Below are 26,238 nucleotides of genomic sequence, written 5' to 3'. Positions count from 1 at the left end.
ATGCATGCCATTCCCTCTGCACATATGGCTTGTTAAATGATTTCTACAAGAGCTACAGATTCACAAAACTGTCAGATATTGCTGCTGAACCATATTCTGAGAGCCTGGACATAGTGGAATTTTCTTTGAAAAGGTTCAGCAGAAACGCTGCAGTACTAAACTAACTATTTTTCTTAAAGAAACCTTGATTTCTTTTAAAATACCTTGATTTATTTTTTATATTCCTGCCTTTTAAGTTTTATTATTGTTGATTTGTAAAATACACAGTGCGGTAAATAAAACTGGAAGCTAATAATTTGATAGGTTAGAAATTATCTTTTCAATGTTTTTTTTTTTTTTTTAAGAAGTTCTTTTAAGCCTCCTGTTTTCAGTCCAAACTACAGGGCTGAAATTTCTATTGAAATTTATGACAATAAAAATGGGCATATGAGGAGAGACCAAGGGTTCATTAATCCAGTATCCTACCTCCAACACTATCTATAAGCACCAGAAAAATATAAGTTATTTAGGAACAAAGAAGAATGGAGTAAAGTTTAAAATATTTCCAGTAATACTCTCTTAGTCTCCAACATTTTTCAGCTCAGATGTGGCTTCTGTGTATTTAGCAAACATTACTAAATTTCTCTTTCACATACTCATTCAGTCTCTTACTTAATTTCTGTTTTGCATGTTCCTTGACTGACAGCATGCTTAGAATTGACCATTTATCTTTTAAAGATTTGGTTGGCTTTTTTTTTTTTTTTCTTTTTAACCTTCTTTTGCAATTAGTCACAGAAGATGTTCTCAATTTAAAACAAGCATCAGCACTTTATAAAACCTCTTCATACCTGATGCGCTTCATATTTCACATGGCTCCAATGATTCCTCGCTGAGCTCACTCATTTGGTATTTGTTACAGCTACCCACTGACACTTCAGGGAAGTATTGCTGAAAAAGCTTTCGACCTTAGAGCTTGGTTGTGGTGAACTGCTGGCACAAAAATATCATCCTTTTGCATCTGTGAACCAGAGGCAGCTAAGAGGTTGAGCATTTTTATATGGATGGGACGGCCTCAAGCATCACATTGTGATGGCTCTCCCCAAAGTGTACTCATGCTGAGAGTGAGCCTCAACCTTCAGGGCTTTCCCAGAAGAGGGAGCCAAGATCTGTTCAGAGCACTAGTCTCTGGCACTGGAACCTCCTCTGGTATACTCAGCAGCACAGAGGGGCTGAGGAGAGCTTAAATAAACAGGGAAGCACAGAGGGACTTTTATCAGCCAGTTCTCAGTAGATCAGGCATTTTCTGAGACGGAAGTTGCATTAGGCCATCAAACTTAATAGATCTCAAGGGATTCTTCTTTTATTTGTGTAAAGTCCATATATTTTTGGCCTACTATTAAGAAGTACTTCATGTTTTTAATGGTGGTGCTGGATACCTCAAAACTACATTAGTCATCCTATAAGTTTATAACTGTAGGAAATATTTAAGAATTACTCTATATTAACCCTCTCCATACTGCTGAAGACTTCATATACTTTTATCATATTCTGTCTCTTTCTTGCTTTTTTCTGAGAGATGGAAAGTCCTGGTCTGCCTATAGTCTCTCCATCCTGAAGTCATTTTATGCCCTTGAATGGCTTTCTCACCTTTCTCCATTGCTTATATAGGCTTATTTTCTTTTTATTTCTTTTTGAAATGCAGTGACTAGAGTAGTACTCAAGAGGTAGTGCATCAAAACTTTACATACTGGCATAAAAATGTTGTAAATTATAATATTGCTTTCTTTCCTAGCAATTACTATCCTCCTGGTTGTCAAATGCCTTTTCTTTGCTTCCTTGAGAGACCAAGACTTTGGAAATTTCCCCCAAGACTGAAATATCATTATAGACATATTTTCATGGAGGTAAACTCCTCGTGCATCTACTGGTTTCATTACAAAGGAAATATGTTGTATTTGACCAATTTAATGGTGTAAGTCATTCTTCAGAAGAAACACAAGGAATAGCCTGATAAAATAAGCTTTGCATTAATCATTGTAGCATATTTAATGTTCTCTGGAAGAAGAAGTCATATAGTTAAGAGAGGACTTAATGTTTTGGGAACTAGTTATAGCACTACAGTGTAACACACATAATTTAAATATTAACTGTGTTCTGACATAATTTTTTTCACACTCTCACTAGGTCTCTTTGTCACATGTTTACCTTAACCTTCTTCATTAGGAGGTGTTTCTCTTTGCTTTTGTTTGTAATTACTGATGATTATAATATCTAAATCCAGTCTTAATGTGTCTCATTTTAGACTGAACATACACTCATACACATATTAACAGGGCTGATGTGACTGTTTTTCAGAGATTATGGTAAGCCAAAGCAGTGAAGTGCTTTGAAAAACCTGGAGGAAACACTTGGACCTCTGAGGCTTAGATCCCTTGTGTACTACAGGAGCACAAGTACCAAGGTAACCCATGAGTATTAGTTCAGAAAAGTGTTAATTTATTGTATACTTGACACGTAAGGTGATAGAGCACTAAGTATGTGATAGTAATTGCTTTTCCAATTGAGTAATGTGCAAAACATCAGCCAGGATACAATAAAAAGAGGTAAACTACCATATATTTATTGAGAATTGAGAGCATGTGTGCACATTATACCTAATTCCTGCAGATATTTTGGAAAATACCTGTTAATCTCTCAGTAATGCATTTTAAATTCTTGTTCCCTTACTGTAAGAGTTGGTAGACTAAATTGCCTTATGCAGTAGGTGCCTAGCAGAGCCTTATGGCTTTTCTAATACAGTAAGTAGTGTGGTCAACAAGGGCACACAGGTGTCAATAGATCTCATTCTCTACAATATAAACAGAGAAGTTTACTGAGGACTACTAAAGCATCATTGCTTTTGGTTTCTTCCTTTCTTTAGTTTTCCCAGTCCTAGGAAATATCCTATAAATGGTGTAGAACTCATTAATGAAGAGTTTCAATAATTTTCTTCTTTTCCACCAATGTTTCTTTTTATTTGTATAATTTTAATGTGTAGTTTTACCCTTTCAGAGAAATTAAACCAATTAAACAATCTATTTTACTCTGTTAAAAATAACATCATTAATAGCATCATTTTGCCATGAAAAAAAAAAAGCTGCAGGGTCTCTGCGCAGCAATAAGCATGGACACAGTCTTCCACGTGTAGTCCAAATGAAAAGGCAATAATGCATGTTAGCAGATTTTTCTGGACAAATTTACCTAACAGCTATACCCAAGCTTTAATAATGAATTATGGCAGATAACATCTAATTATTGCAGCTGGATGGCAAAGTGTCAGTGTTCTTCAATCTGTTCCTTGTCTGCTGAGGTCCATTGCCCCACATGCTCCTGCTGGATCCACAACTCATCCACTCTAGCATGTTACTCTCTAGATTACTGGGACACAGGATGTTTCTTCTGGAATCCAGGGTTGAAATCTCAAACCCTCTGAAATCAGTCATCCCCAATACAGCTTTGGCTGGCCAACTAAATAGTACATTCTTTTCTTTTTAGCTGGGACAGGACTACTTCTGGATGACACCAATGAATTAAAGGTCTTCATTGAGAGTAAAGTGCAGGGATAAAAGGGGGCAAGGAGATGCAGTGAGTATTGTCATACACTGTTGTTCTATTTAGTAGCATCCTGGCAAATGCAGTTCTTACGGCACTTGCATTTGTATTCAGAAAGCTGAGTCAAGAATTTTAAATCCCTGTGTATTATGCTCAGCTCACAATTCAGTGCTTTTAATTAAGAATGAAAACTGTGCCTAATTGACAATCTTTGAAAAGAATTTCCAGCCTTCCCACATCATTTGGGTTGGCACTAGAGAAATCAATGTGACAGAGGAAGTTGATCGATGAAATCTAACTCTGTCTAGTCTACATTATAGCTACACACACATTATTCATTTGATGCCACACATAAAAAAAGAACATTTTAAACACAAGAAAGTTCTTTTCAACAAAGATTCAGGTAAATCCTAAACTTTACTCTGAGACTGTGTGCAAAACGCAATTGGTAGTATATAAGTTCAGAGTCTTTTAGTACCTACCCAGCGACCCCACCTCTATAGGAAAAAGCAAGTAAAGTTGAGGAGAAGTAAGAGCACGCAGTGGATGTGAGAGGTGCTTATGACTCAGAGATATAGCCAATTTGGAAAGGAAGCAACTGAGGTTTGCAGTTAAACAACTAAGCCAAAAAAGAATGAAACTACAAATATTTAGCTTGTCCCCCCAGTTTGCCCAGAGGGTGACCTGTGCTGCAGGGCCCATAAAGTCTGTTTGCAGCAGTGCTGACTTGTAAGTGTTGACTCATTTTTGCTCTTTCCCTTCTGACAGAGGCAACTTCGAATGATGCAGTGCTTTGGATACGTGAAGGCACAGGGTTTCTTGACAAATTTCCTCTCTATTTGACCCCAGTCTGACACATTTTGGTCAATGGTTTCTCTGGGCAGAACTTGGCCACACAACCCATACATCCTTACTTACCTGCTCCTTGCTGTCTCCCAACAAGGACATCTGCTCCTGCCATGCAGCCCATGCCCAGAATGCAGACCACAATCCCAATGAAATGTACTGCCTTGTATCGTACCAGTAAGAAGAACCAGGAGAGAAGTATCACCACTGGGATGACAAAGCAGTCTAGAAGCTGTCATGAAAGAGAGAAAAAATCAACAAATCAATCTGCAAATACTTTGCCCTAAAATAATAGGATAGATTTCAGCAGAGGGAAGTGAGGGACACAATGTTATTTAGTTTGTAATAGCACTTTCTACAAACAGAAAACGTATTGAAGTGGTTATGTCATTCATCAGACAGAGGATAAGACAGTTCACAACTATTTCAGAAACTCGGGAGAGCTGTTGCTGTATGATAAGGCTCAAAAGCACCACCTTGCTCTTTGGTTCAGATGCATATTTCAAATCCATGGGAAGAAAACCTGGGCTAAAAAAGAGCCACACCACTCCATCTGGTCCTCACTTCTAGTGATTAACAGACAAAGACTGAGGGCAGTTTTCCTGCAGTCTAGACATATGTTTTACTTCAGTCACTTCAGTCCAAAGAGTAGGAATGTTCATAACACAGGTTGACCAGATTTATTAAATCTGGCCATATAAATCAGGGGTTTTCTGCATGCAGCATGCTTATGAAAAATCTGCCCCCTGTGGGGACTGTTAATTCTGTGAAAATAGAGTTCCATATGCCTCTGAATAGAAAAAAACAAACCAAAACCCAAAAACCACTGTCTGTAGTGCAAGAAACTCAATCTTCTTGCCAATAGACCCTTGGAATGAGCTTTCTCAAAGAAATGTTGTGAAACATCATCTTTAATTTGTGGTTAGTTGTTTTTTTTCCCGAGACATCCAGCACTAAACCCAGAGAACCTGTGACAAAAAAAAAATTGCACCGAATGTTTGTAAGGGGACCTTGAGATTTTCAAATTAAAATATATTTTAGAAACTACCAGTATGTCACCTGGAAACAAAAATCCCAGGTAAGAAACACCCAAAGAAGCTTGACTTCCTAAAAGGATACAGCTAATTAAGAGTTGCAAATCTGTGGACTAATAATGGGATTTAACAAACTGTGCAGGATACACTACTGTTCAATGTCAATTGAAATAGCATGGACCAGAGCTATATGATTGCATCTTCTTCCTAGTGAAAATTTCTGGAACAACCAAAGGACTAGACTGTTTCCATAAGTCTGGAAAACTACTTCACATGTTGTTACCTTGATTTTAGGTAATGCAATTTGATTTTTCTTTCCTTTGGGCCTATTAATGTTATGTGCTTTCTCAGTATGATTTACCACTAATCACACTGATCAAATAAAGATCACATCCCTTTAAACTTCTTTGCCCATCCATGTGTTATTTGAAGAGAGAAACATTTTTGTATGATTTCAAGAATTTTATTGCTTAGAAAACTATTTTTTACATGTGAGATACCTATGTAATAAATATTAAATCTGTGGGATCAGCAAAAATATAAAAGTCAATTTTTGGACTAAGGATAATTTCCCTGAAAATTCATTTGAAAAACAAGTGTGCGCAGCGGAAACCCATCCATTTCAAAGATTTTCCAGACAGTGAAAGGCAAAGCCTTCAGAAGATAACCAGTTCAGCAGTGGAACCATGCTGCTCTTGGGAGGCTCAAGCAGTCCCAAAGAGCTGCAGAACAGAAGAGGGAAATTACAAATGGGAATGCTCCATGCTAAAAGCAGGTTCTGCATTTAAAGTGAGAGCTAATCATCTAAAAGTCATGGTTAGGCCTCTTTACAGTGAAAACTTTCTCCAGCAGCCCTAAAAATGCCATCCTCCACAAACCAAGCACAAAACGCAACAAGGTCTGAAAGAACTGTGACAAGCTCCTTTGGCTGCATAGGGCACCTGCTCTGCCCCTGCAGAGCCTGTAGCACAACACAGCGTGTACCCCAGCTCACACTGGGTAACCAGGCTTCACAAAGACATGCATATGCAACATATCACATACACAAGAACAACTTCAGAAGTCGTGCAGCTGAGAGAAGCCAGCTCCTGGGGTAGGGAGGGCTGGTGGCAGGAGTACCAGGCATACGCACTAAATCCTGGCACACGGTGTGGGCAGGGTGGCACACAGCCTTCTGTCACCGGAGGGAGGAAGGGGGCTCATCTAGCCAGCACAGATGGTCACTGCTGCACGGATAACATTCACCGCACATTTCTCATGCACTGCAGATTTTTGCACTTTGCCAGCACAGCCCTAGCACACATCTGAGGGAAGTGCACTCTTCAGTGTAACCTATGGGATGTGGACACAGCTCAACACCTCTCTCTCAATCCACACTCATGTCATCATGCCTGCACTTGCTGCATGTCTGCTCTTCAGCAGCTGCACTGGCACACACTATACCTATCATCTCTGCTGAAGACAGAGGGAAGGTGGTACCAAACAGTAAAGGGTCAGGTACTCCTTACACTGCTCACAGCTACCCCTGATGGTTTGAATGACTCCATCTCATTCTCTCCCAATCTAGCATTGAACAGGTGAGCTTAACTCACTGTTTTCTGACCTCACCACAGTTTTATACTACTTAAAGTGTGGCTACAAAGAAGATGGAGGCTCTTTCTTTAACAGAAGTCACATGGAGAATCATAGAATCACAAAATTATAGAATGGTGGGGTTGGAAGTGACCTTGAAGTTCATCCAGTTCCAAATGCCCTGCTATGAGCAAAGACAGCTTCCACTAGACCAGGCTGCTCAAAGCCCCATCCAACCTGGCCTTGAACACTTCCAGGGATGGGGCATCCACAGGTTCTCTGGGCAACCTGTTCCAGTTCCTCACCACCCTCAAAGGGAAGAATTTCTTCTTAGTGTCTGATGTAAACCTGCACTCTTTCAGTTTGTTTAGTTTAAAGCCATTGCCCCTTGTTCTATCACTACATGCTCTTGTAAAAAGTCCCTCTTCAGATCTGTCATAAGCTACCAGGTGACGCCAGGGCCTTCTCTTCTGCAGAATGAACAATCCCTGTTATCTCAACCTTTCCTCATGGGAGGTGTGTTTCATCCCTCTAATCATCTTTGTGGCCCTCCTCTGGACTTGCTTCAACAAGTCTATGTGCTTCCTTTGCTGAGGCCCCCAGAGCTGGATGCAGTACTCCAGGTGGGGTCTCACAAGAGCAGAGTAGAGGGAAGAAAAGGGGCAGCGGGTACAAGTTGCACTGGGAGAGGTTTCATTTCAACAGAGGAAGAAATTTTTTTTACACTAGGAACAATCAATCATTGAAACAAACTCCCCATGGATGTGGTAGAGTTCCCATCACCAGAGGTTTTCAAGATGTGATTGGACAGGATGCTAAATAATCTCATCCTCGCTCCCTTTCCCACAAAAAGTTGGACCATGTTGGAGATCTCTTCAAAGCTGAGCAGTTCTATAAGTATAAATTGTTTAAGGAGTTTAAAAGTTACTTGTACCTGCAGCGTGTGTACTTTAACATGCAAATTCCCTCTAAAAGTCTTGTAGAGGCAGATTTTAGAAATTCCTCTCATTCTATAAATATTTAAACATAGCTGTGCTTTCAAGTATGTGAATGCGTCTTTTAAGCACTAACATGAAAGGATGCATGAACAGAACGTGTCACAAATAAACAATGCTGATAACAGCTAGAAAACACCTCTTTGGGGCTGGCAGTCCAAAGTCTAATCCACAAATTGCTATCTGGAATGCTGCAGTATCAACAGATACAAACATGAAACGTAGGTAATGTTCACTGACATTATATAATTCTTCAATTGTGCTTAATTTACACCTATACTTAAACAATGGGATGGACAGAAATAAATTAGGTTACTACAATACAAGCAATAAGATAACCTAGTTCATATTGCTTGACTCTTCTTCAGGTATTGCTTTATATTTCATTTCTCATGGACTAAATTTGCTCTGCCTTTGTTTTTTTCTCAGATAAACCTGTATAATAGAAGAAAAAATGCTTGTGTATTCTACAGACAAAACACATGAAATTGAGGATTACCTCACCTCCAATAAGGCTTTTTATTAGTGATTTTTTTGCATTTTTCTTTCCTTTGTTTGTTATTAGTTATTTCAGCTAATTTAAAAATATTATACCTAATTGCAATTTTTCTGATTACAAAGCTTTTACAGTAACAAAGATAGATTATGTGTAGCTTGAATTTCATTTGCAGTACATAAAGGTCAGTTGTTTATCAATATTTCTCAAAGAATAATCTTTGATATTTTCCTTCTTTTTAATTGTGTATTCAAAAGGTACTGCCTATACCCTGTCACTAAGTTAAATTAATGAGCTATCTGATTTCAATCAACATTCCTGTTAATCACAGAAGTTATTAGATCTCACTAACCTAAAAGAAAACATATTTCCTATGTTGCCATGGGGTGGTGCAGACCATGTTCTTTGATGCTTTCTTCAGTCACATCTCTGAATAGGGCAGCTTTAGAAGGCAGGATACAAAAATATATAATCGATTGATATACAGTCCTACAGAAATTTCTTTCTATTATAAGAATGTTATGTTTTTGTAGAGATTGAAGATTATTATTTGACTCTAAAAGATATCACACTGCATATAAGACTGTCAGTGAAACACAATATCGAAACATATTTCCTCTGATTACTTGTTTGTTAAATTATGTTGACTTTATTACACTTGTGAATCGTAGACAAATACTGTCTCGCTAACAGTAAATATTTAGTCTCTGGTCTCACAAATTCAGCATGTGTTTGCACACCTATAGCACAAATGTACTGTTAGTCATTGGAAAGGAGAGCTGGAAAGCTTTAGAAGAAAGGTCTGTAATATAGAAGGTGAACTGCTGATCTGCAGCGATATCAAAAAGAAAAAAAGCTGGTCAGCAAACTCCCTATGGGAACAGCTGAGCTGAATCTTCCTTTTTAAATATTCATTGGATTCCCCCTCCAGTTATAAGCCCTTTTTTTCACATTAGGAGTTTCTCATTAGTGCTGCCCTCCAGCAAAGCATGCAAAGAATCAGCTGCACCCGCTACTTAGCCTACTCTCCAGGGCAGAGGGATCACTAAAATCAGTGTTGTATCCATCAGACATTGTATGGTAAAACGCTCATGATGGATACAGAATTTCAACACGTAACCAGGAAATTTTAACACAACAGCAAGTGTTATATCCAGTAAGAGACACACCTGCTGTCATTTTCTTTGTTCTTTCAAAGGAAAGAAGAGTTTGCTGCCCATCCAAGGGCTTTTTCTCTTCCAGTTTTCACACCACCTTCACAATATCATACACACTTGATTCAACTGTACACAAGCAGACGAGATGTGAACCCTCACAGAGATGGTTGCCAGCTGCCAGGGGAGGTGTGTGGCAATTATGCTGCCCTGTGACCGAACAGGAAAGGTGTGGATGCTGGCAGAATCTCTGACAGGGTTATTTCAAGCAATTCAAATAAAAAAAAGGAACACTGTTTTTACCTTTCATGTTTCTATTTGCTACCTCATCACAACATAACCACTTTCTTGCGTGGTTTTTCTATTATCACAAAATTAATATAAACCCATTAACTTTTCATTCAGTCAAAATGTATGGTACTTTGGGTAGTGATATTGGTGAAAGAATCTGTTAGTGATGTCATTTGTATGAAAAAAAATGTACAAATGTTTATTTCCATGATGTAGAAAAAACAAAAGCCAGAAGACTTCTCCCAATCTGAAATCTCTTTAAATCAGCATTTTGCCCACAAGATCTCTGTTTCTTTCTTGATGCTTCTAGAACTGTCCCTATCATTTTCTTTCATCTGTTCTCAGTATTTTCTTTTCTTCCTGTGGACAAGGAAACTCACTCAAAAGTCTGACTAGTGAAAGACCTTCACCTCATCTGACTTGTGTGTATGAGAACCTGAGATGAGGATTATCACAGCTTCAGCTTTCTGTCTACATAGAAGAAATTTAGTGGCTTCTTGAAGTTATGTTAAATAACAGGTAGTGGCCACATGCAACCCACAGTTCCTCTGCTCCCAACTCTCTACACAAAGACATGCTTTACGACCAACAGGAGTAATCACATCTTGACTTTTTTTAAAAAAAACACCTCTTCAACATCTTGTCTCAAGACATGAACTCCAGCTGTGCTTATACAGGATATGTTCAAATACCAGGAAGACTGACCACAGAAACAGTCTTTCCTTTAATTAACTTCTTCCTCTGATTTTACATACCACTGTCAGAAAAAGATCATTCTAACCCAGCTCTTTTCTGCATTAAAAAAAACCCTATTTTCTGTTTTGCTTCTAAGTAAATTGACTGGATAATGGCTTGGGAGACCATTTTCTCAAGGTTACTCATTAAAAACTTCTCCACATCACCAGCTGCTGTAAACTATGTGGGGGATTAGATCCTGGCCTAGGAAAAATCGTGGATATCTCCTGCAGAATAACCTCTCCTTTTGCGTGTCACCTCTCAGAATATGCAAAATGAGCATAGAATGCCAAAACCTCTGCTGTTGTAATGGGCACAGCTCCACGATTTTAATGAGATTTTGCATATTTATGTTAGTAAAAGGTTTGTCTCTCGGTGAATTTTGCCAGTAGAGGCAGGAAGTCAGGATACTGGGAGCTCTGTTTACTCCAAACCCACATACAGAGAATGTGGATACTGTAAGGGCTGCTTTGCAAAGCACAGGTTAACAGACAACTGTAACTCAAAGTGTCCTAGTAAGTCAGATACAAGATGCACAGCACAGCCCCTCACAGTATAAATGTACAGTATGCAACACTTCTGCAAAATGCTGATCTGCAAAATTTAGTAACACTGCAGTATTTCCTCATGGCCCTGAAGCAGATCAGGAAAGTATGGTCAATCTTTACATTCATAGGAGGAGAGGAGGAAGGGAAGGAATGGAATTAATCTCTGCTTTTGAGATATTTCACAATAGCAGCCACTGGACAAGGTGGATCAACAACTTCAATATTGCACATCCCCTGCTCCTTGCCTCCCAGTTTTGCTTCAAAATTATTTAAAATCATCTGCCTCAATGTACTTTGAGTCCTCAGGGACCAAGAACAAAGTAAAGTCTATTGCCATCCAGCTCCTATAACAAGCACTTACTGCTGACTCCTTTCCTTTTCTGGTGGCAGTTGTTGAGATATGAAAACTGCCAGAGGTAATTGGAAGTATGATGTACTGCTGAGCCTCATAGTGATCTAAGAGTAGTCGAGAACATCAGCATCATTGTCTTATTGTCTGTCTCCTGGTCTCTATAAATCCCAGCTTTTACTACCTTTGTTTTCATCATGCCAATCAAATACTTGATTGCCCAAGGAATAAATTACCAGATAAATCACTATTTGGAAGCATAGCTCTCTCTTTGACAGTGCCTTACTTCTTGTGACATTGTATCCATATTCTACAGTACTACTATACAAGGTATTGAAGAAATAATCTTCGTGATTCTTTGTGATATCACAACATAGAAAAAGAACAACATCACCTCTAGAGAGTGCAATGCAATAGTGTAATATACAGATGGATAGAACACTGTATTGCAACAAGGAGAGCTAATTAATGTGAGGAAAATGGGGAGAAGGAAGAGGGCAGTCTGCTTCAAAACTCAGCCTGGTATGAAGAGAAAGCACTTAACTGGCAGCAAAGGTTACAAATGTTAGTATCATAACAGGCCTAGTGGAAGACATTATGGACTTATAGGATGTATGTGTGTGGTACACTGTAAATGCAGTACAGGGAAGTTGAAGTCAGAACATAATTTCAGGGAAATTTAATATCTAGATCTAAATGGACTGCAATAACTTCAGAATCTTTTAATTCCCTCTGGGGGAACTAATTTTATCTGCTGTATAGAAGGTGTCTCTAACAGTATTTAAAACATTTTTCTTGAATAATTATTAAACCTTCCACAGGCTGACACCAGGGTTGTTTTAAAACCCATTAGGATAAATATGAGAAGCAGTCCTGAAAGTTAAGTATGTAGGTTTTAAAACAAGTCCATGGGATCAGATGCTAGTGTACAAGTGAGTGTTTAGTGTACTTTCTGTACCTGCTACAGTTGACTTGCAAAAAGGCTGCAAAATCTACTGCAAGTTAGAATAATACATCAGAGAAACTAAAGATTATTTTGCATCTGAGAATCAGGACACATATGTCTGATAGCATGAAGTGTGACTTGTACTTCTCTAAATACATGGTTTTGTATATCAAATGGATCCATCAACAAACTACAGAGCCTTTTACCTGGTATATTCAGTTTTTTAAATGTACCTGTAGGGAACAGTCTTCAGTTACTAGCCTGAGCATTTGCATGGCTGTGGGAAGCTTGAGTTTCAATCCCCTCAGCTGAGATGGAGTTAAGTCAAGCCCTTTCTGTGGGCCACTGCTTTAAAATGTGTGACTTTATGCAACATGTAGGTCCACCCTTGCAATTTAGAAAGCACTCGAGGCTTTCTGCAAGCACTTGAGGCATGCTAAGATCATATCTAAAAAATTGAGTTCATTGGGGTACTTCGGTGCAGGAATACTTAGCTTTTGAATTTTAAAATGGAGGCAGGTATTTAGGCATTTATTTCCATCAACAGAAAATCCCTCTGGGCATGCAGAGAAACAAAACCTAAAGTTACCACAGAAAAAGCAACTTGATATATTCAAACACATGTTTTCATGTCCCAGGATCCTACTCTGAGCATCAGGTTTGTACACATAAACCAATGGATGTTAGATGTCCATGACATTTTTTATATGTAGACAATTAGGTGTGGGTTTCTTGGATTGTTCCATTAAATCTAGTTGTCCCTGGATTGCACTGTTGGTACCTGAAGGGTACCTTGGATTTTATCCTTAGCAACTGACCAACACTTATAACTGAAACATAAATAGTGCATTGATTTTCAATCTAGTTTTTATGTCACCTAATTTATAAGGGAGGTATTTTAGTTGTTTGTTGGGTTCTTTTCTTAAAGAGGAAAATTATGTGTTTCTAGGCTTCACAGTACTTTGCTTTCATCTTATGATTAAGCTGAGTGCCACTTTCTCAGACAGTAATTATAGAGTATACGAGGTTTTGAAATAATCAGAAGCATGTCCAAAAGTAAAGGTTAGGTACCATATTCATCTCTGATTTATGCCTATGTGTCCTTGCTCACCGTGATTCTGAAGGCATGCAGTTAAAGACATATAGGAAGATTCATTAGAAAATCCTTGTTTTCCAGATCAAAGCCAAGAGAATCTTGAAGTAAAATATAGGAAAAACTTGTGTGTGAAACAGTGTGGAAAAGTAGGCTGCTATTTTCAGTCTGTTCTTAGAACCATGATGAGATAATACCAAATATAAAAAAAAAGATGGAGTATAAATTAAAAACTGACAGTCTCAAGAGTTTAAAGCTACTTGGCAAACAAGGCTGTTGAATGCTTGGAGATTTTTGGTGAAGCTGAACTCAAGGCAACTGCAATATAGGTATATTTTTACCGTTGAACATTAGTATTTTTCTGGGACCAGTGTAATGATTTTTGCCTAAAAGCACCACAAGCACAGTACACTTGCATGTTGGTTTTGCAGAGATGTCATGTAGAAAAAAAAAATGCTCTAAAACTGATTTTCTACTGAAATGGTCCATGTACCCCATGTCACCACTATAAAAATACCTCAAGATTTCTCATTTGCTGAAGTGACAATTTCAAGAACTCTTGTATTTTCCCCATCAAAAAAGCCTTGATGTACAGCTCATTGAGTATAAAGTCCCTCAGAATTGACATGAAGGGCTTGATTCTCAGCCAATGTATACACAGGCATAGGTCCCACAGCCTTCAGTCAAAGTCATGCTGATTTGTGGTAGGTAGCAATAGTTTAGTGGGTCTCAGTTCTGAAAGGATTTGAACATTTCTTGCTATGTGCCAGCAAGCATTTATGGCCTCACAGGTAGTGCTCCTGCAGGAGATGCTCTTGATAGAGTGGTCCTGTTTGTTTCTTCTTCAGAAATCAGATTCTAGAAAAAGCTTCCCTTTTTCATCTTCTGATTTTCATTTCTTCAGTCTTCACTCCATACCATGACACACTTTGACCAATGCTGAATAATCCCCTGAGCTGCTTCTGTTTCATCTTTAAATGAAATAGGATGTTTGGCTGCATTTCAGAAAATTTGTCATTTGATTCAACATCTTAATGCATTACCTCATACTTGCCCTGTTCTCACCATATCTTGGGGCTTGTCACTTAGAAGTTCACTCTTATTAAGGCATGAAATGAATTTAAAACGCAGCAGGTATTCCCAGTCACTCCACATGTATCCGAGCAATCAAGGACAACTATGGGAAAAGGTGACACATTTATTCCATGCCTGGAAAAAAGCTTGACAGCATTCGAGATTCTGTCTCTTCCTTCTTTCAAACTACATGGGAAAGAGACCTGAACGCTGTTGTAATCTTTATGTGGAAGAGGTCTAAAACTGGACATGATACTGTCTGTGCTCTCTGAGAGTTCTCCTGATCCGCCATTCTTCTCTCTCTCAGTCTAAAAGAATATGGATGATTTCAGCTAACAAATTCCCTGTCAAGGCACAGGCAATGCCCTTGAACTCTCCTGTCTGCTTCCTCATCACACTGTAGCTTTTGATCTCTTACACTAAAGGCCATGCTCATTGCACTGCTAGTGTGAGGGTCTGCATCTACTGGAACTGGTGTTTCATGAGTCTGGCCAGACAAACCTCTGATATGTGCTTGTTGGTGGCTTTGCTCAGTCCACTGTTTCTACATGCTGTGAGTGAATCACGCTAAAGAAGCAATTCAGTTTGCTTTCCTCTTCGAGGCTTTTAGTGGGTATAAAATCAGACAGTGTGAAGTTTATGTGGATTTAAGCCTTATACTATGTAATCTGATCTGAAAAAGTGTTAAAAGCAATATTACATTGTCTAGGCATGTTTCAAAGGATTCTCAAATTCAGATTCTGATGGCAGAAGCACTTGTGAATATTTAGCATAAACCTCATATTCAAATTTCTTGAATTCATAGTTTTCTTCTATTTTTGCTTCTTGTTCAGGCAAAGCAGCTCAGTATCTTCCCATATCACTTTTCAACTATGGAAGATATATATTCTTAACTAGCTCTGATTCTGCTTCTTTATTTCATTGTCTCTAATGCAAACTTCAGGCAAGTAAGGTGTAAAATACACCGAACACTACCTAGTGTTACTCTATATTTAAAGACAATGTAAAGAAGCAGTAGGTTTGTTTTAGAACAAGTAGCAATGAAGTATGCAATGATTTCCCAAGACAGACAACTTCAAGTCTCTTAAAAATGTTTCTATTATTCACTTCTCCACTAAACTGGAAGAAGTCTGATCCTTTTGCACCTCTACATAAAATATCCAGGTTGGATCTTTGGAGAAATCACTACCCTAGTTTTTGTTCACTGCACATAACATTTTTGTTCACCGCACATAACAGTCAGAATGTCTTTGTACAATCTGGAAAAATATTGAGTAATAAAAACAGTCCAGTATAATAAAATGTGTCACACAAAAGACAGAGGCAGCAATTAGCATTAGTTCACTCAAACTAACGGATACTACATCACTGACTCCATTGGACCTTTTATCTTATCTCAAAAGGGAAAATCCTTTTAGTCCTTACCTGTACACTGGTAAGAGTGGTGTATTGATAAGCTTTGACTACCAGGTAATTGGCTTCTATATCTATTATCCCCAGGATCATGTACTTCCACCATCTCCTTTTCAAAATTGCCAGCAAGTTCTCTTCTCCTGTGGTAATGAACAAGAAGAACTATGTAAGAGTTAGGTTTACATGCCCAAAATACCTGCCTGTTGAGAGAAGTTATCTAGATCTCTCACATTTACACTAGGCAGTTGAAAAGCACCACCTATAAAGAGATACTGCAAGGAGGTGAAAGCTAACACACCCTATTTGTATAGCAGATATTAGAAGAGCCAGCCTGGCAAAGTAATATGTCAGACTGATACTTCACTTAAGACATAAATACCAGCAAGAAAAACAAATGCAGCTTGAGCAGACTGGATATGTGTTCTCACTTTTATTTTTTTATATATAGACATATATATGTACATACAAAATGTTAAATAATAGAGCAGTCTATTACATACATTTATACTTTCCATATACGCTGGTAAATGTTGTATGTTGCACACATGATGCAACAGGGTTTTGCCAGAGAGGAAGATTGCCAGTATTTGTAAATAAGATGGAATAACAGAGCAGGAGAGTAAGAGCATCACATTTGGGCCTTATTCCGATCCCAGAGGTTCAAAGTATCAGGCTTGTTTAGAGAAAGGCTGCACTGAGATAGCTTTTTTGTGACAGGTTGCTCTGCTCCTAGGGTCGATTTCTGAAGCAGGCAGGTTTGCTGCCTTCTATGGGAACCCTGTCAATCAACAGTATTTAATCTTCACCACGTAAAGACTGACAGTACAATACAGCCTGCAGATCAAACCCACAACTTTCAAAAGGTCAAAGCATTCCTCATGCTAGGTTAGGGATTATTATTGTTCTCTATTCAAAAGAAAACAGTTCATTAGTGAGGGTGGGCAAACCTGTAACTTATTTGCATTACAGTAAACTCCAGACATCATGAGATACCACTGTGAAAGGGGATGGACTGTGACTGAACACAGTATGACTGGAGGTCTTTCAGTGTCTGTAGCTTAAAATGGGATCTAACTAGGGTTGACTTGTACTGTCAAAGTACCACAAACGGTATTTGAACTGTTTTCAAAGTTTTAAAGAAAACCCTACTATTTGGAAATCTGTTCATGTTGCTGTATCCTTTCTACTTGCCCGTGATGTGATGGAAAATACAGAAGAAAAGGAACATTATTGTCAGTTCCCACCAAAACTTGCTCAGGCTTCCCAAGTCTCCTGGATTTTCCTTCATCACAAGTGTCTTCATGCTCTTGTTCAAATAGACCTGGTGATATATGGGCTGCCATACCACGGCAGAAACAGCAGGCTCTCTATAGCACAGGTATCTCAGGTCTTACAGATTCAAACACAGAAAAACAGACAATTACTTCAGAAGTTAATTCAGAAATCTTAGGTGTTAAATCTTAGCCCCATTAAGTGACTTGAATGGGCATTTACCTGAACAAAGCATCTGAATCATTTCATGTTTTTTCATTAACAGATGTTCACATATACACACTTCCAGTGGGATTTTATTAGACAACAACCTAATTATTTGTTACAGTGATAATGACATCAAGTGCAAAACGGTAAACACTAAAAAGTCTTCCTTCCCTTTTTTCCCTCTCTTCCTTCCTTGCATCCCTCCCTTCTCTTCTTTTCTTTCTCTTTTACTCTCTTTCTGTCAGTAAGCAGCAGAAAAATAGCAGAAACAAAGTGGTGAGTAGGCTAATATTTAAGACACTGAATATAAATCATACCACACTTCCCTGTTACACCAACTAACAGAAGAACTCATGAAAAAGAAAATCCCATCTTTCAGATGTGAATTATGACTACGTCTATGTTCTTTTACGATAATATAAGCATGCAGGAAGAGGAATACTTTGGATCTTATTTCTTAAATTTATTTACGGAGGTATTTTCAAAAAAGCATTTGAGATTAGATGTTATAATTCCTATGAAAACCACACAGATATATCCTTTACAGGTATTTAAAGTATATCTCAAATTTTTATGCTGCCCAGACAGTGCCTTTAAAACATCAACTGGAAAAGATCAATGCAATGGAAAGGTGTTGTTAACATTTCAGAGTGATTCGTCATTTTAATTGTAAAGAGAAAGTTAGAAAAACAAAGACATCAAGCTGCAGTCTTTCTTTGAACAGTAAAAATCCCACCTGAATCTGTTTTTGTTACAACAGGACCTTGATGGTACCTACAAAAGCAGAAAGAAGCAGTAGGCTCAAGAACTGCAGTGGCAGTAGGTTATCCTAGCATGGACTATGGATACAACTTAAGGACTCTTGGTGCCTTTGGTTTGCCAGTGCTTTCTTCAATTTCCAACCACAGATCACTGTACTGCTCAGATGTAGTCAAACAGGTTAGCTTTAAAAATGAATGTATGGCTATGACTTCAGGCTAATGAGTAAAGTTAGTGTTTCCAGGAACGGAAATTAAATCTTCTACGATTTTAACTGACATACACAGTTCTCTCTTTTGCTTTCTCAGTCCTTTTCTTTGCCAATGACAAAAATTTAGTAACTTATATTTGATATACAACTCCAAGATATTCCAAACTGCAAAAGATCCGTTTCAGCTGAGAAGGCTGGGCAGAGTAAAAAGTGACACCAAAATGAATTTATGCAGGCACTGTACAGCTCTGAAGAACATTGTTTAGCTTCACAGCAAGCATCTTTGTTTTGCCCAGTAGAAAGCAGAGTATGTACAGACATTTAGCATGACAGAAATAAACTAGAAAATTTGTTCCTAGAAAAAAGTCTTGTACAGGAGATGCATCTTTTTCAGTGGAAAATATTTCATCTTTGCTTCCACTCCCTTGCTGCATCTCCTGCCTCTTAAGAGTATAAGAAAGGTCTGGTTTCTGACCAGGGTCCCTCTGTCCACATTATTATTATTGTTCATCATTAACATATCGGTTGTGCAGATCTACAAGCTTTAGCAAAACCAGTGAACCGCTGAGGGTACATCTGAGCTGATCACAAGCGGTGTTCACCAGGGCTCAGTACTGGGGTCAGTTCTGTTTAATATGTTTATCAATGATCAGGACAAGGGGATCAAGTGCACCCTCAGTCAGTTTGCAGACAAGACCACATTTAAAGAAGGTTGTAGATGTAGTGAGGTGGGGGTTAGTCTCTTCTCCCAAATTACAAGAGATAGGACAAGAGGAAATGGCCTCAAGCTGGGCCAGGAGAGGCTTAGACTGGTCATCTGGAAAACCTTCTTCATGGAAAGGGTTGTCAAGCATTGGAACAGGCTGCCCAGGGAAGCGGTGGAGGGATTTAAAAGGTGTGCGGATGCGGCACTAAGGGACATGGTTTAGTGGTGGACTTGGCAGTGCTGGGTCAACGGTTGGACTCAATGATTTTAAAGGTCTTTTCCAACCTTAACAATTCTATGATGCTACAAAAAACCAATACATATTTAACATTGTTAATCTGGGGACTGTTATTTGTTAACTGCTCTCTATTTGTTTGGCAGTGTCACCACAAATCATAGAAGGGAATGAATCACTTTTAAAGTGGGAAACTTTCTAGGGAGATAGGCACAAGGAAGATTATCATCTGCAGTGACTATTAGTCCAGTGCTATGGACAAAGCAAGGAAGAGGCAGGTGGAGTTCTGGTTTTGACATGTGAAATAAAGCCACCATATTCAAATGTCCCACTTTTGCAAAAGTGACCCTGTAGAAGGCAACATTGTAAGACAAGCTGGAGAAGGTGTGGAGCTGCCAGCAGGACAGGACCTCTGAACAGCAATCACAGATGGCAGGCATCCTTAGTGAATCAGACAACAAAGAGAAGTGAAATGGTAGTTAAGGAGATAAGTGGGAAGCCTTGACTTAACTTGGGAAGACTAAAAGGAGAAGCAGAGGGAATTGAGAGCTTCATGCAGGGGCCTACATCCTGAACAGAAATAAACATTACCTTTGCATTAAAAAAAATGAGGGGAACAAAACCATCATACTTACTTAAAACCAAAAAAAAAGAGACAATCTGGAGGTTTTTTTATTTCTCTTGATGACTACTCAAAGCAAACTAATTCACGACTTTTGAGTTGTAAGCATTGTAGGCCAGAAGAACCAAATGTAGATGCTTATATTTGAACTAGCTGGTAAGGCATTTTAAAGCTGTTTTTTTAAATTAATTGTTTAGAATGAGATACTGTGTTTTAAAATAAACATCTTTCCCAGTGATTGTTAAGAGAAGAGAGATTCTGTCAGATCACGTGTTTTTGTTATTATCACAATAGGTCTGTGACTAAGACTTCCAGCAAGTCATATAAACAGACATTAAACCATAAGGTGTGCCAGTTAGTTTATGGGCAACATTTCCAGCAAGGCAAAGAACATACTGATGTCAGTGAACATGAATTTATGTAAGTGCACAGATTAATGCCATCTTCAGACACTGACATCTTCTGATGGAGATCCCCTTTCAAAAAACAAACTCCTAACTTCTGTCAGCACTTGAGCCTTTAAAAATGTGAGTCTTCATATTCAGTCTAATCCAATTGTAATATAGATTTAAAAGCAAATTGTCTGTTAAGAATGTTTCAAGACTCAGAAGTCTAACATATGGTTCACACAAACCCTCTCTTTGCTCTTTCTAGAATGATAGGTTTAAGTTTTACATTTTTTACTAATTTTGCAGTGAGACACACACTTGACAGTTATATACAGTGGAGTTCTCAGTGTTGGAAAAAAAGCTACAGCTTTGCATTTGCTGGCTCAAATTAAAAATCAACAAATAAGCTGCTTTGTAGAAGAGATGGTTTTACATCATGTAATAGGGATTTACCCCTGGGGGGTTACAAATTTAAAAATAAATTAGAGAGAAAATTAAAAGAGACTTTAGCTGTGCAGTGTCTACCAAAATACATATATACATGTGCAAAAACCTTTTCACATTCACCTACACAGTGGCAGAGGTACAATAAAAAACTCCAACAGCCATTAAGACAGCAAATTTCCAATTATTTGTGTATGGGCTTGATACACAGGTAGAATAACAGCATTACCAGCCCAGAAAATAAGCATATTGCTTCTCTCTCATCTGCTGCAGTCTCTCTCTTTTAATTCAGATGACAACTTGCTATTTAGATCAAGATCATCAAAGGAGCTGTGCTCTCCTTACACTTTACAGAGTTTAGCAGAGAGACCTAAATGAGTGCAGGAGATTTGCAAGGGGGAAGCCAGTCTGGGGAGGGAGGGCTGCCAGGCATGCTGCTCCTCCCCTGTCTCTCACAGGAGTGCCAGAGTTAAGTGCTACATGGTAAACAAGCAAAAGACTCTCAGAGGATGAAGATTATACCAGGATTTATTTATTATCTCTTTTATTTGAAAAAGAAAATTAGGAATCAAGATTACAGGACAATTGTTTATATTTCATTTTCACCCATTATAGTGACTCTAGCAAATACACCAGTACCTTCACTGGTACCAACATTGTTTCTCTACAGACTCTGTAGTCATCCAGTCCTGCTGCAGGGCCAGGGGAAGGAGGCAGGGGTAATGGCATGTAGAAGGAATACAGATCTCTGTATTACAAAGCCAAAAGTATCACATGGTTGAACAATAAAACTTTGCTTGGCCAAGTTGCTGGTTCAGGAGACTGAAAACCTGCTGTAGAAGGCTTTCAGCTCTCCCCAAAAGCTCAAAAGAACTGTCTCTCTTCTGTGAGACTTTAAATCCTCTGACCCAAAATGGTTTCTTATTTCCTCATATCCACCTGAATTACTGATGACTACTTTATGGTAATACTGTTGCCTAAAGGCAAAACACCACCACTGCTTAATTATTTGCACAATAGAGAAAATGTTCTCTTACAGAATGCTCCTCCGGCATTGTACCATGAGGCTGCAGGGCTTCCTGCTGCGTGTGCTGAAGCAAACCTGCAACAGGTGGTGCTGCTGTGAAGGAACTCAGGAGGAGCTGGCAGAAAAACCTCCCTGGGGGTGAGCTACACCATGGCAATTTGTTTTCACATTCTTAAGAAGTAAAACTTACTTACCAGTCACAGTACGTAACACTATTTATCAGTTTTTAAAGGGTTCTATTTATTTTCATTGTCTGTTTCAACTCTGTGGTCTTCAACGTTTACCTACTATCCTAACATTTATTTGGCTGGCAGTCCGTAAAAAGGTACTTTATATAAATTTTGATCTCTAGATTATCATAGGAGTAACACAAAATGAAGGTAACGTTTGTACCTCTTCTGTCTGCTACTTCTGTCATTTTAATCCTCCTCTTTTTTGTAATATACTTAGCCTATTAACACGGCATAACAGCTTTCCAGTTAGTAAATTACAAGCTCATCTAAAGTGTTTAGACTTGTTATTTCCTTTTAGAGATTTTGCAGATCAGTCTGGTTTGACCCTGGATGTAAATCATAATAGTTGAAGTCAGATCTAAGAATTTGAACATGCATTTTCACAAACCATGAAAGGATTAATTTCTGGTGCCTGGACTTTTATCCAGCCTAAGCTCTGTGGTCAGATCTGATTATGTTCATATGTCTTCTTATTTCATGAGATTACTGGTAATATAATTGAGTTTTAGGGGTAAATTACAACTAAAACTGCACGAATAAAGTAGTTGGCCATTTTACTCATGCCTCAGTTTCTCTCCTGCCTGCCCACTACATTACATACAGTTTTTCCCTTGGTGGCAAGGGAACAACACCCAGACACAGTGCTGGGTGTTACTACCACAGGTTACTGCAAGGAACAGTCCATGTCAAGAATTGTGTAAGACCTGAAGAAAGCTTGGAACAGCACACTGTTTCAAAAAACAGACCTCTAAACTCCCAGCCCTTTAAAATGTTAAGATAAAAGACACTGTGATGTTTCTAGCACACAATTTTTTCATTTAAGTTGGTTTATCTCGCAGACTAAACTTAGGTAAGCACCTTTCCTAAAATGGCAGACTGTGTCCTGGGAGAAGCACGTGCACCTCTGTAATGCAGAGAGACATGAGCACACCAAGAAGCTGGAGCCTTCCCTCAGACATGAGATTTAATTATGTCTTTCTGCATGAAATCTTCAAAATTGATTTCTGTTCTACAGTACTCTCAGATTTAAGTTACTTCCAAGCTTATACTGCAGTCTGCCAGCTTTTGGAGTTACATCTGACTCACTCTAATAACAACTACTTCAAAATGGGGTGCTGGACAGATTATCATTTTCCAACTGAAATCTCTTCTCTTCTCTTCTCTTCTCTTCTCTTCTCTTCTCTTCTCTTCTCTTCTCTTCTCTTCTCTTCTCTTCTCTTTCCTATTCTATTCTAAAACTTTAGTCTATAAGCTCTGCACTCAGGGTCTTTTGCATTGCTTATCCTATTTTATCTAGTATGAAGCTACTTATAGCAATAAAAAGGTTTTCAGAACAAAAAAAACCTCTCATTTTCAAATGGACTAGAGTGTTAGTCAAATTAAAGAAATCTGTATATATCTCTGTATATCATTTATAAATGTTTAATTTGCATGAATAATTTATCCTTCCAAGTAATCTTGGGCATGTTAATCATATTCACATGACTTATTTAAAATCAAATAATCTTAAAAGAAATAATGTTCATTGTTTAAGGCACAGGAATCAGTTAGGTGCATGAGCTTGCTTTTTTTTTTCCTGCCTTTCATCGACTCATTACAAAAAGTTGGTCCAGATACCTCCCCACTCTATGACATTTTTTTCCCTGCAGACAGATATGAATAATGAATTATCTACTTGTTATTCATGATTCCTATAAATTTTATTCCCCAAAGCATGAGATTTGACTGAGATAGTAAAAAAAAAAAAGACATAGTGCAAATTGTCATTACTATTAACCATCCACAGATAAAGCAGACCCACCTGAAGTTGGATGTCGATGCTTGCCTTTAAAAGACAGTAAGAAAAGAATAAGGAAGCCAAGGAGTGTGTATCTTTCTCTACTCCCCCCATCAGTAATGTTTGAACACACTGATCCAATTTAAATTTAATCTGGCAGAGAGTACAAAGATAATACTTCCTACAAATTTATTGTGAATAGTTAACTGAGCAGAAGAGAGAAAACCTAACATTGACACCACTAAGTATAGCTTGGAGGTACACACACTTCTTATTAGATACCAGAGTCTGGACTCTGCATCTTCTTATACACTAGCTCATTCAACACAAGGCATAAATCCCTAAGATATCAGGCAGTGCTGGTTCTTGGGGCTCACCAAATTACTACCCAGTAGCAGGGGCTGGCATGAAATACAAGCAATGACTAAGATGCTAGTAACAGGAAAAGGCTATTGGTGAATAACTGAAAATGGGAGTGTTGTCTCTTGTGGTACATACACACTCCACTACTGTGACAATTCTTGTTAGTTTAACAACAAATTAATTAACATTTAAAAGGGCATTTTAGAGATGGGAAGCTGATGCTAAAGAAGAAGAATTAAAACTTTGCCTGGAGTCAATAGTGTTAACCAAAAATATGTGAAATCCTAATACCCAGCACTATTTCATGTCATTGGCCAGGGCCAAGGGGAAAGCTGAAGAGTTCAATATACATTAGGGCTGGCTGGCTTCAGATAAATATGACTTTACAGATGCTCCATGATCTCTAGAGGTATTTCAGTATTTTTCTGTCTTAAAAGTCTGCAAACAAGCACTAAGTCCTCTTGGAGTATCTGTTTGTGGTACAGCTATGGGAAAAGTTAGGAGAGTCATCCACCTTCTGGAACTTTCTTCATACCACGGTTCGTGAACTGCAATGAAGTTTGCTAAACTTCCAAATGAAACATTAAATATTATCCCTGGAGGAATATAGAAGCTTTGGGAACTTATCATCATCTTGGTTAAAAGCCTCACATCAGAACAACCACAGATTATTCAAAAAATGATTCAAAAAATGCCACTAATTACACATGAAGCAGAAAACGTAGGAGCTGCCACTCGTTAAAGCAATTGTGAGGCCAGTCCAGGTCTCCAAGGTGACCAACAGCAGAGACCCAAGAGAAGCATGCAAGACACACCAACCCATTGTGGCTTCTTCATTGTTGGCCACAGCATGAACACTCTGATGCATGGCAGTAATTCCAGTAAGCCCAGTTAAGAACAGAGAAAATGCAGGCACGAGCACATACAAATATGTGAAACACAATGGCTTCAAATAACACCCAGAGCTGGTGCATTCAGTAACTTGCCCATTTCATAATTCTTTCAGGAGTCATACACACCAGAAATCTTAATGTTGCATCTATAATGATCAAAACTACTCAAACCCCCCACTGTTTATATCCTTTGCAGCATGACCACTGAAGTATGTTACCAAAAGCATAAAATGTAACTGAACCATACTAATTAATGGGAGTTAAGTCATTGCATAGGTATTCTGTCAATTAAACATCTATAGGCAATTCTGTGGAACAAACTGGCTATTCATTATCACATAATCCTGAATGAGTTACCCAGAAAGACCACTAAGATTTAGACATGAAGCCAGATATATTTTTAGATGATGAGTTGATTGGAGCAGGTGATATTTTGTTGCATACCTGTTGTGTTCCTAAAACAACAGGGTCTCAATGTGATGTCTGCAGATTTAGCAGCATTAGGATCAGATGAACAAATCACCTTCATACATCCATATATCTACATAAAGGAGCAAGCAATCTGGGAGGCAACAGGAATGATGGAGAGCAACCCTCCATTCTGTTTAGTCACTGGGCATGCACTTCTTGCCTCTTGAGCTGCCAGAACTGGGCTAAAAAAACTTTGCAATGGGGTCAAGTCTGTAGCATTTCTGACAAGAAAAATACAAAATTTGCATGATTCAAACTCTATAAAAAGACAATTCATAGGTTTATGAAGCACCTCTAGCAGGTGCATAGTCAGAGCATCAATTTTTGTGTATTTTTTGCCATCTTTCACAAATATTGTGGTCAGGACCAGCATGTAAGTGCAGTCACACCCTGAAAGGTGGGGAGTTGTGAAAGTTGATGGAATACAGTTCAGGCATTGTTTTGCTCTAGAACATTAAATGTTAATTAAATGCTCAGTGTGTACTAGTTTACCGTCAGTAAATCGGTCAAAGC

At 38.4% G+C, this 26,238-nt stretch overlaps 1 protein-coding gene across 1 annotated transcript in view; it reads right to left on the bottom strand.

Moving 5' to 3' along the window:
• The window catches only part of SLC35F1 (solute carrier family 35 member F1), a 243,320-nt gene that overhangs the window by 32,568 nt on the left and 184,514 nt on the right, over nt 1–26,238 (bottom strand). Inside the window, exons 3-4 of the mRNA XM_017830526.1 lie at nt 16,129–16,256; nt 4,489–4,648 (exon numbers count right to left, since the gene is read on the bottom strand). Coding sequence (XP_017686015.1) covers nt 4,489–4,648; nt 16,129–16,256 — 288 coding nt within the window. The remainder of the gene's footprint in view (nt 1–4,488; nt 4,649–16,128; nt 16,257–26,238) is intronic.

Source organism: Lepidothrix coronata, unplaced genomic scaffold (assembly GCF_001604755.1).
Source record: "Lepidothrix coronata isolate B3197 unplaced genomic scaffold, Lepidothrix_coronata-1.0 Scaffold5, whole genome shotgun sequence".
NCBI classification, from domain to species: Eukaryota; Metazoa; Chordata; class Aves; order Passeriformes; family Pipridae; genus Lepidothrix; species Lepidothrix coronata.
The sequence above is the reverse complement of the archived record's forward strand: the minus strand, read 5'-3'. Positions and strand labels throughout refer to the sequence as shown.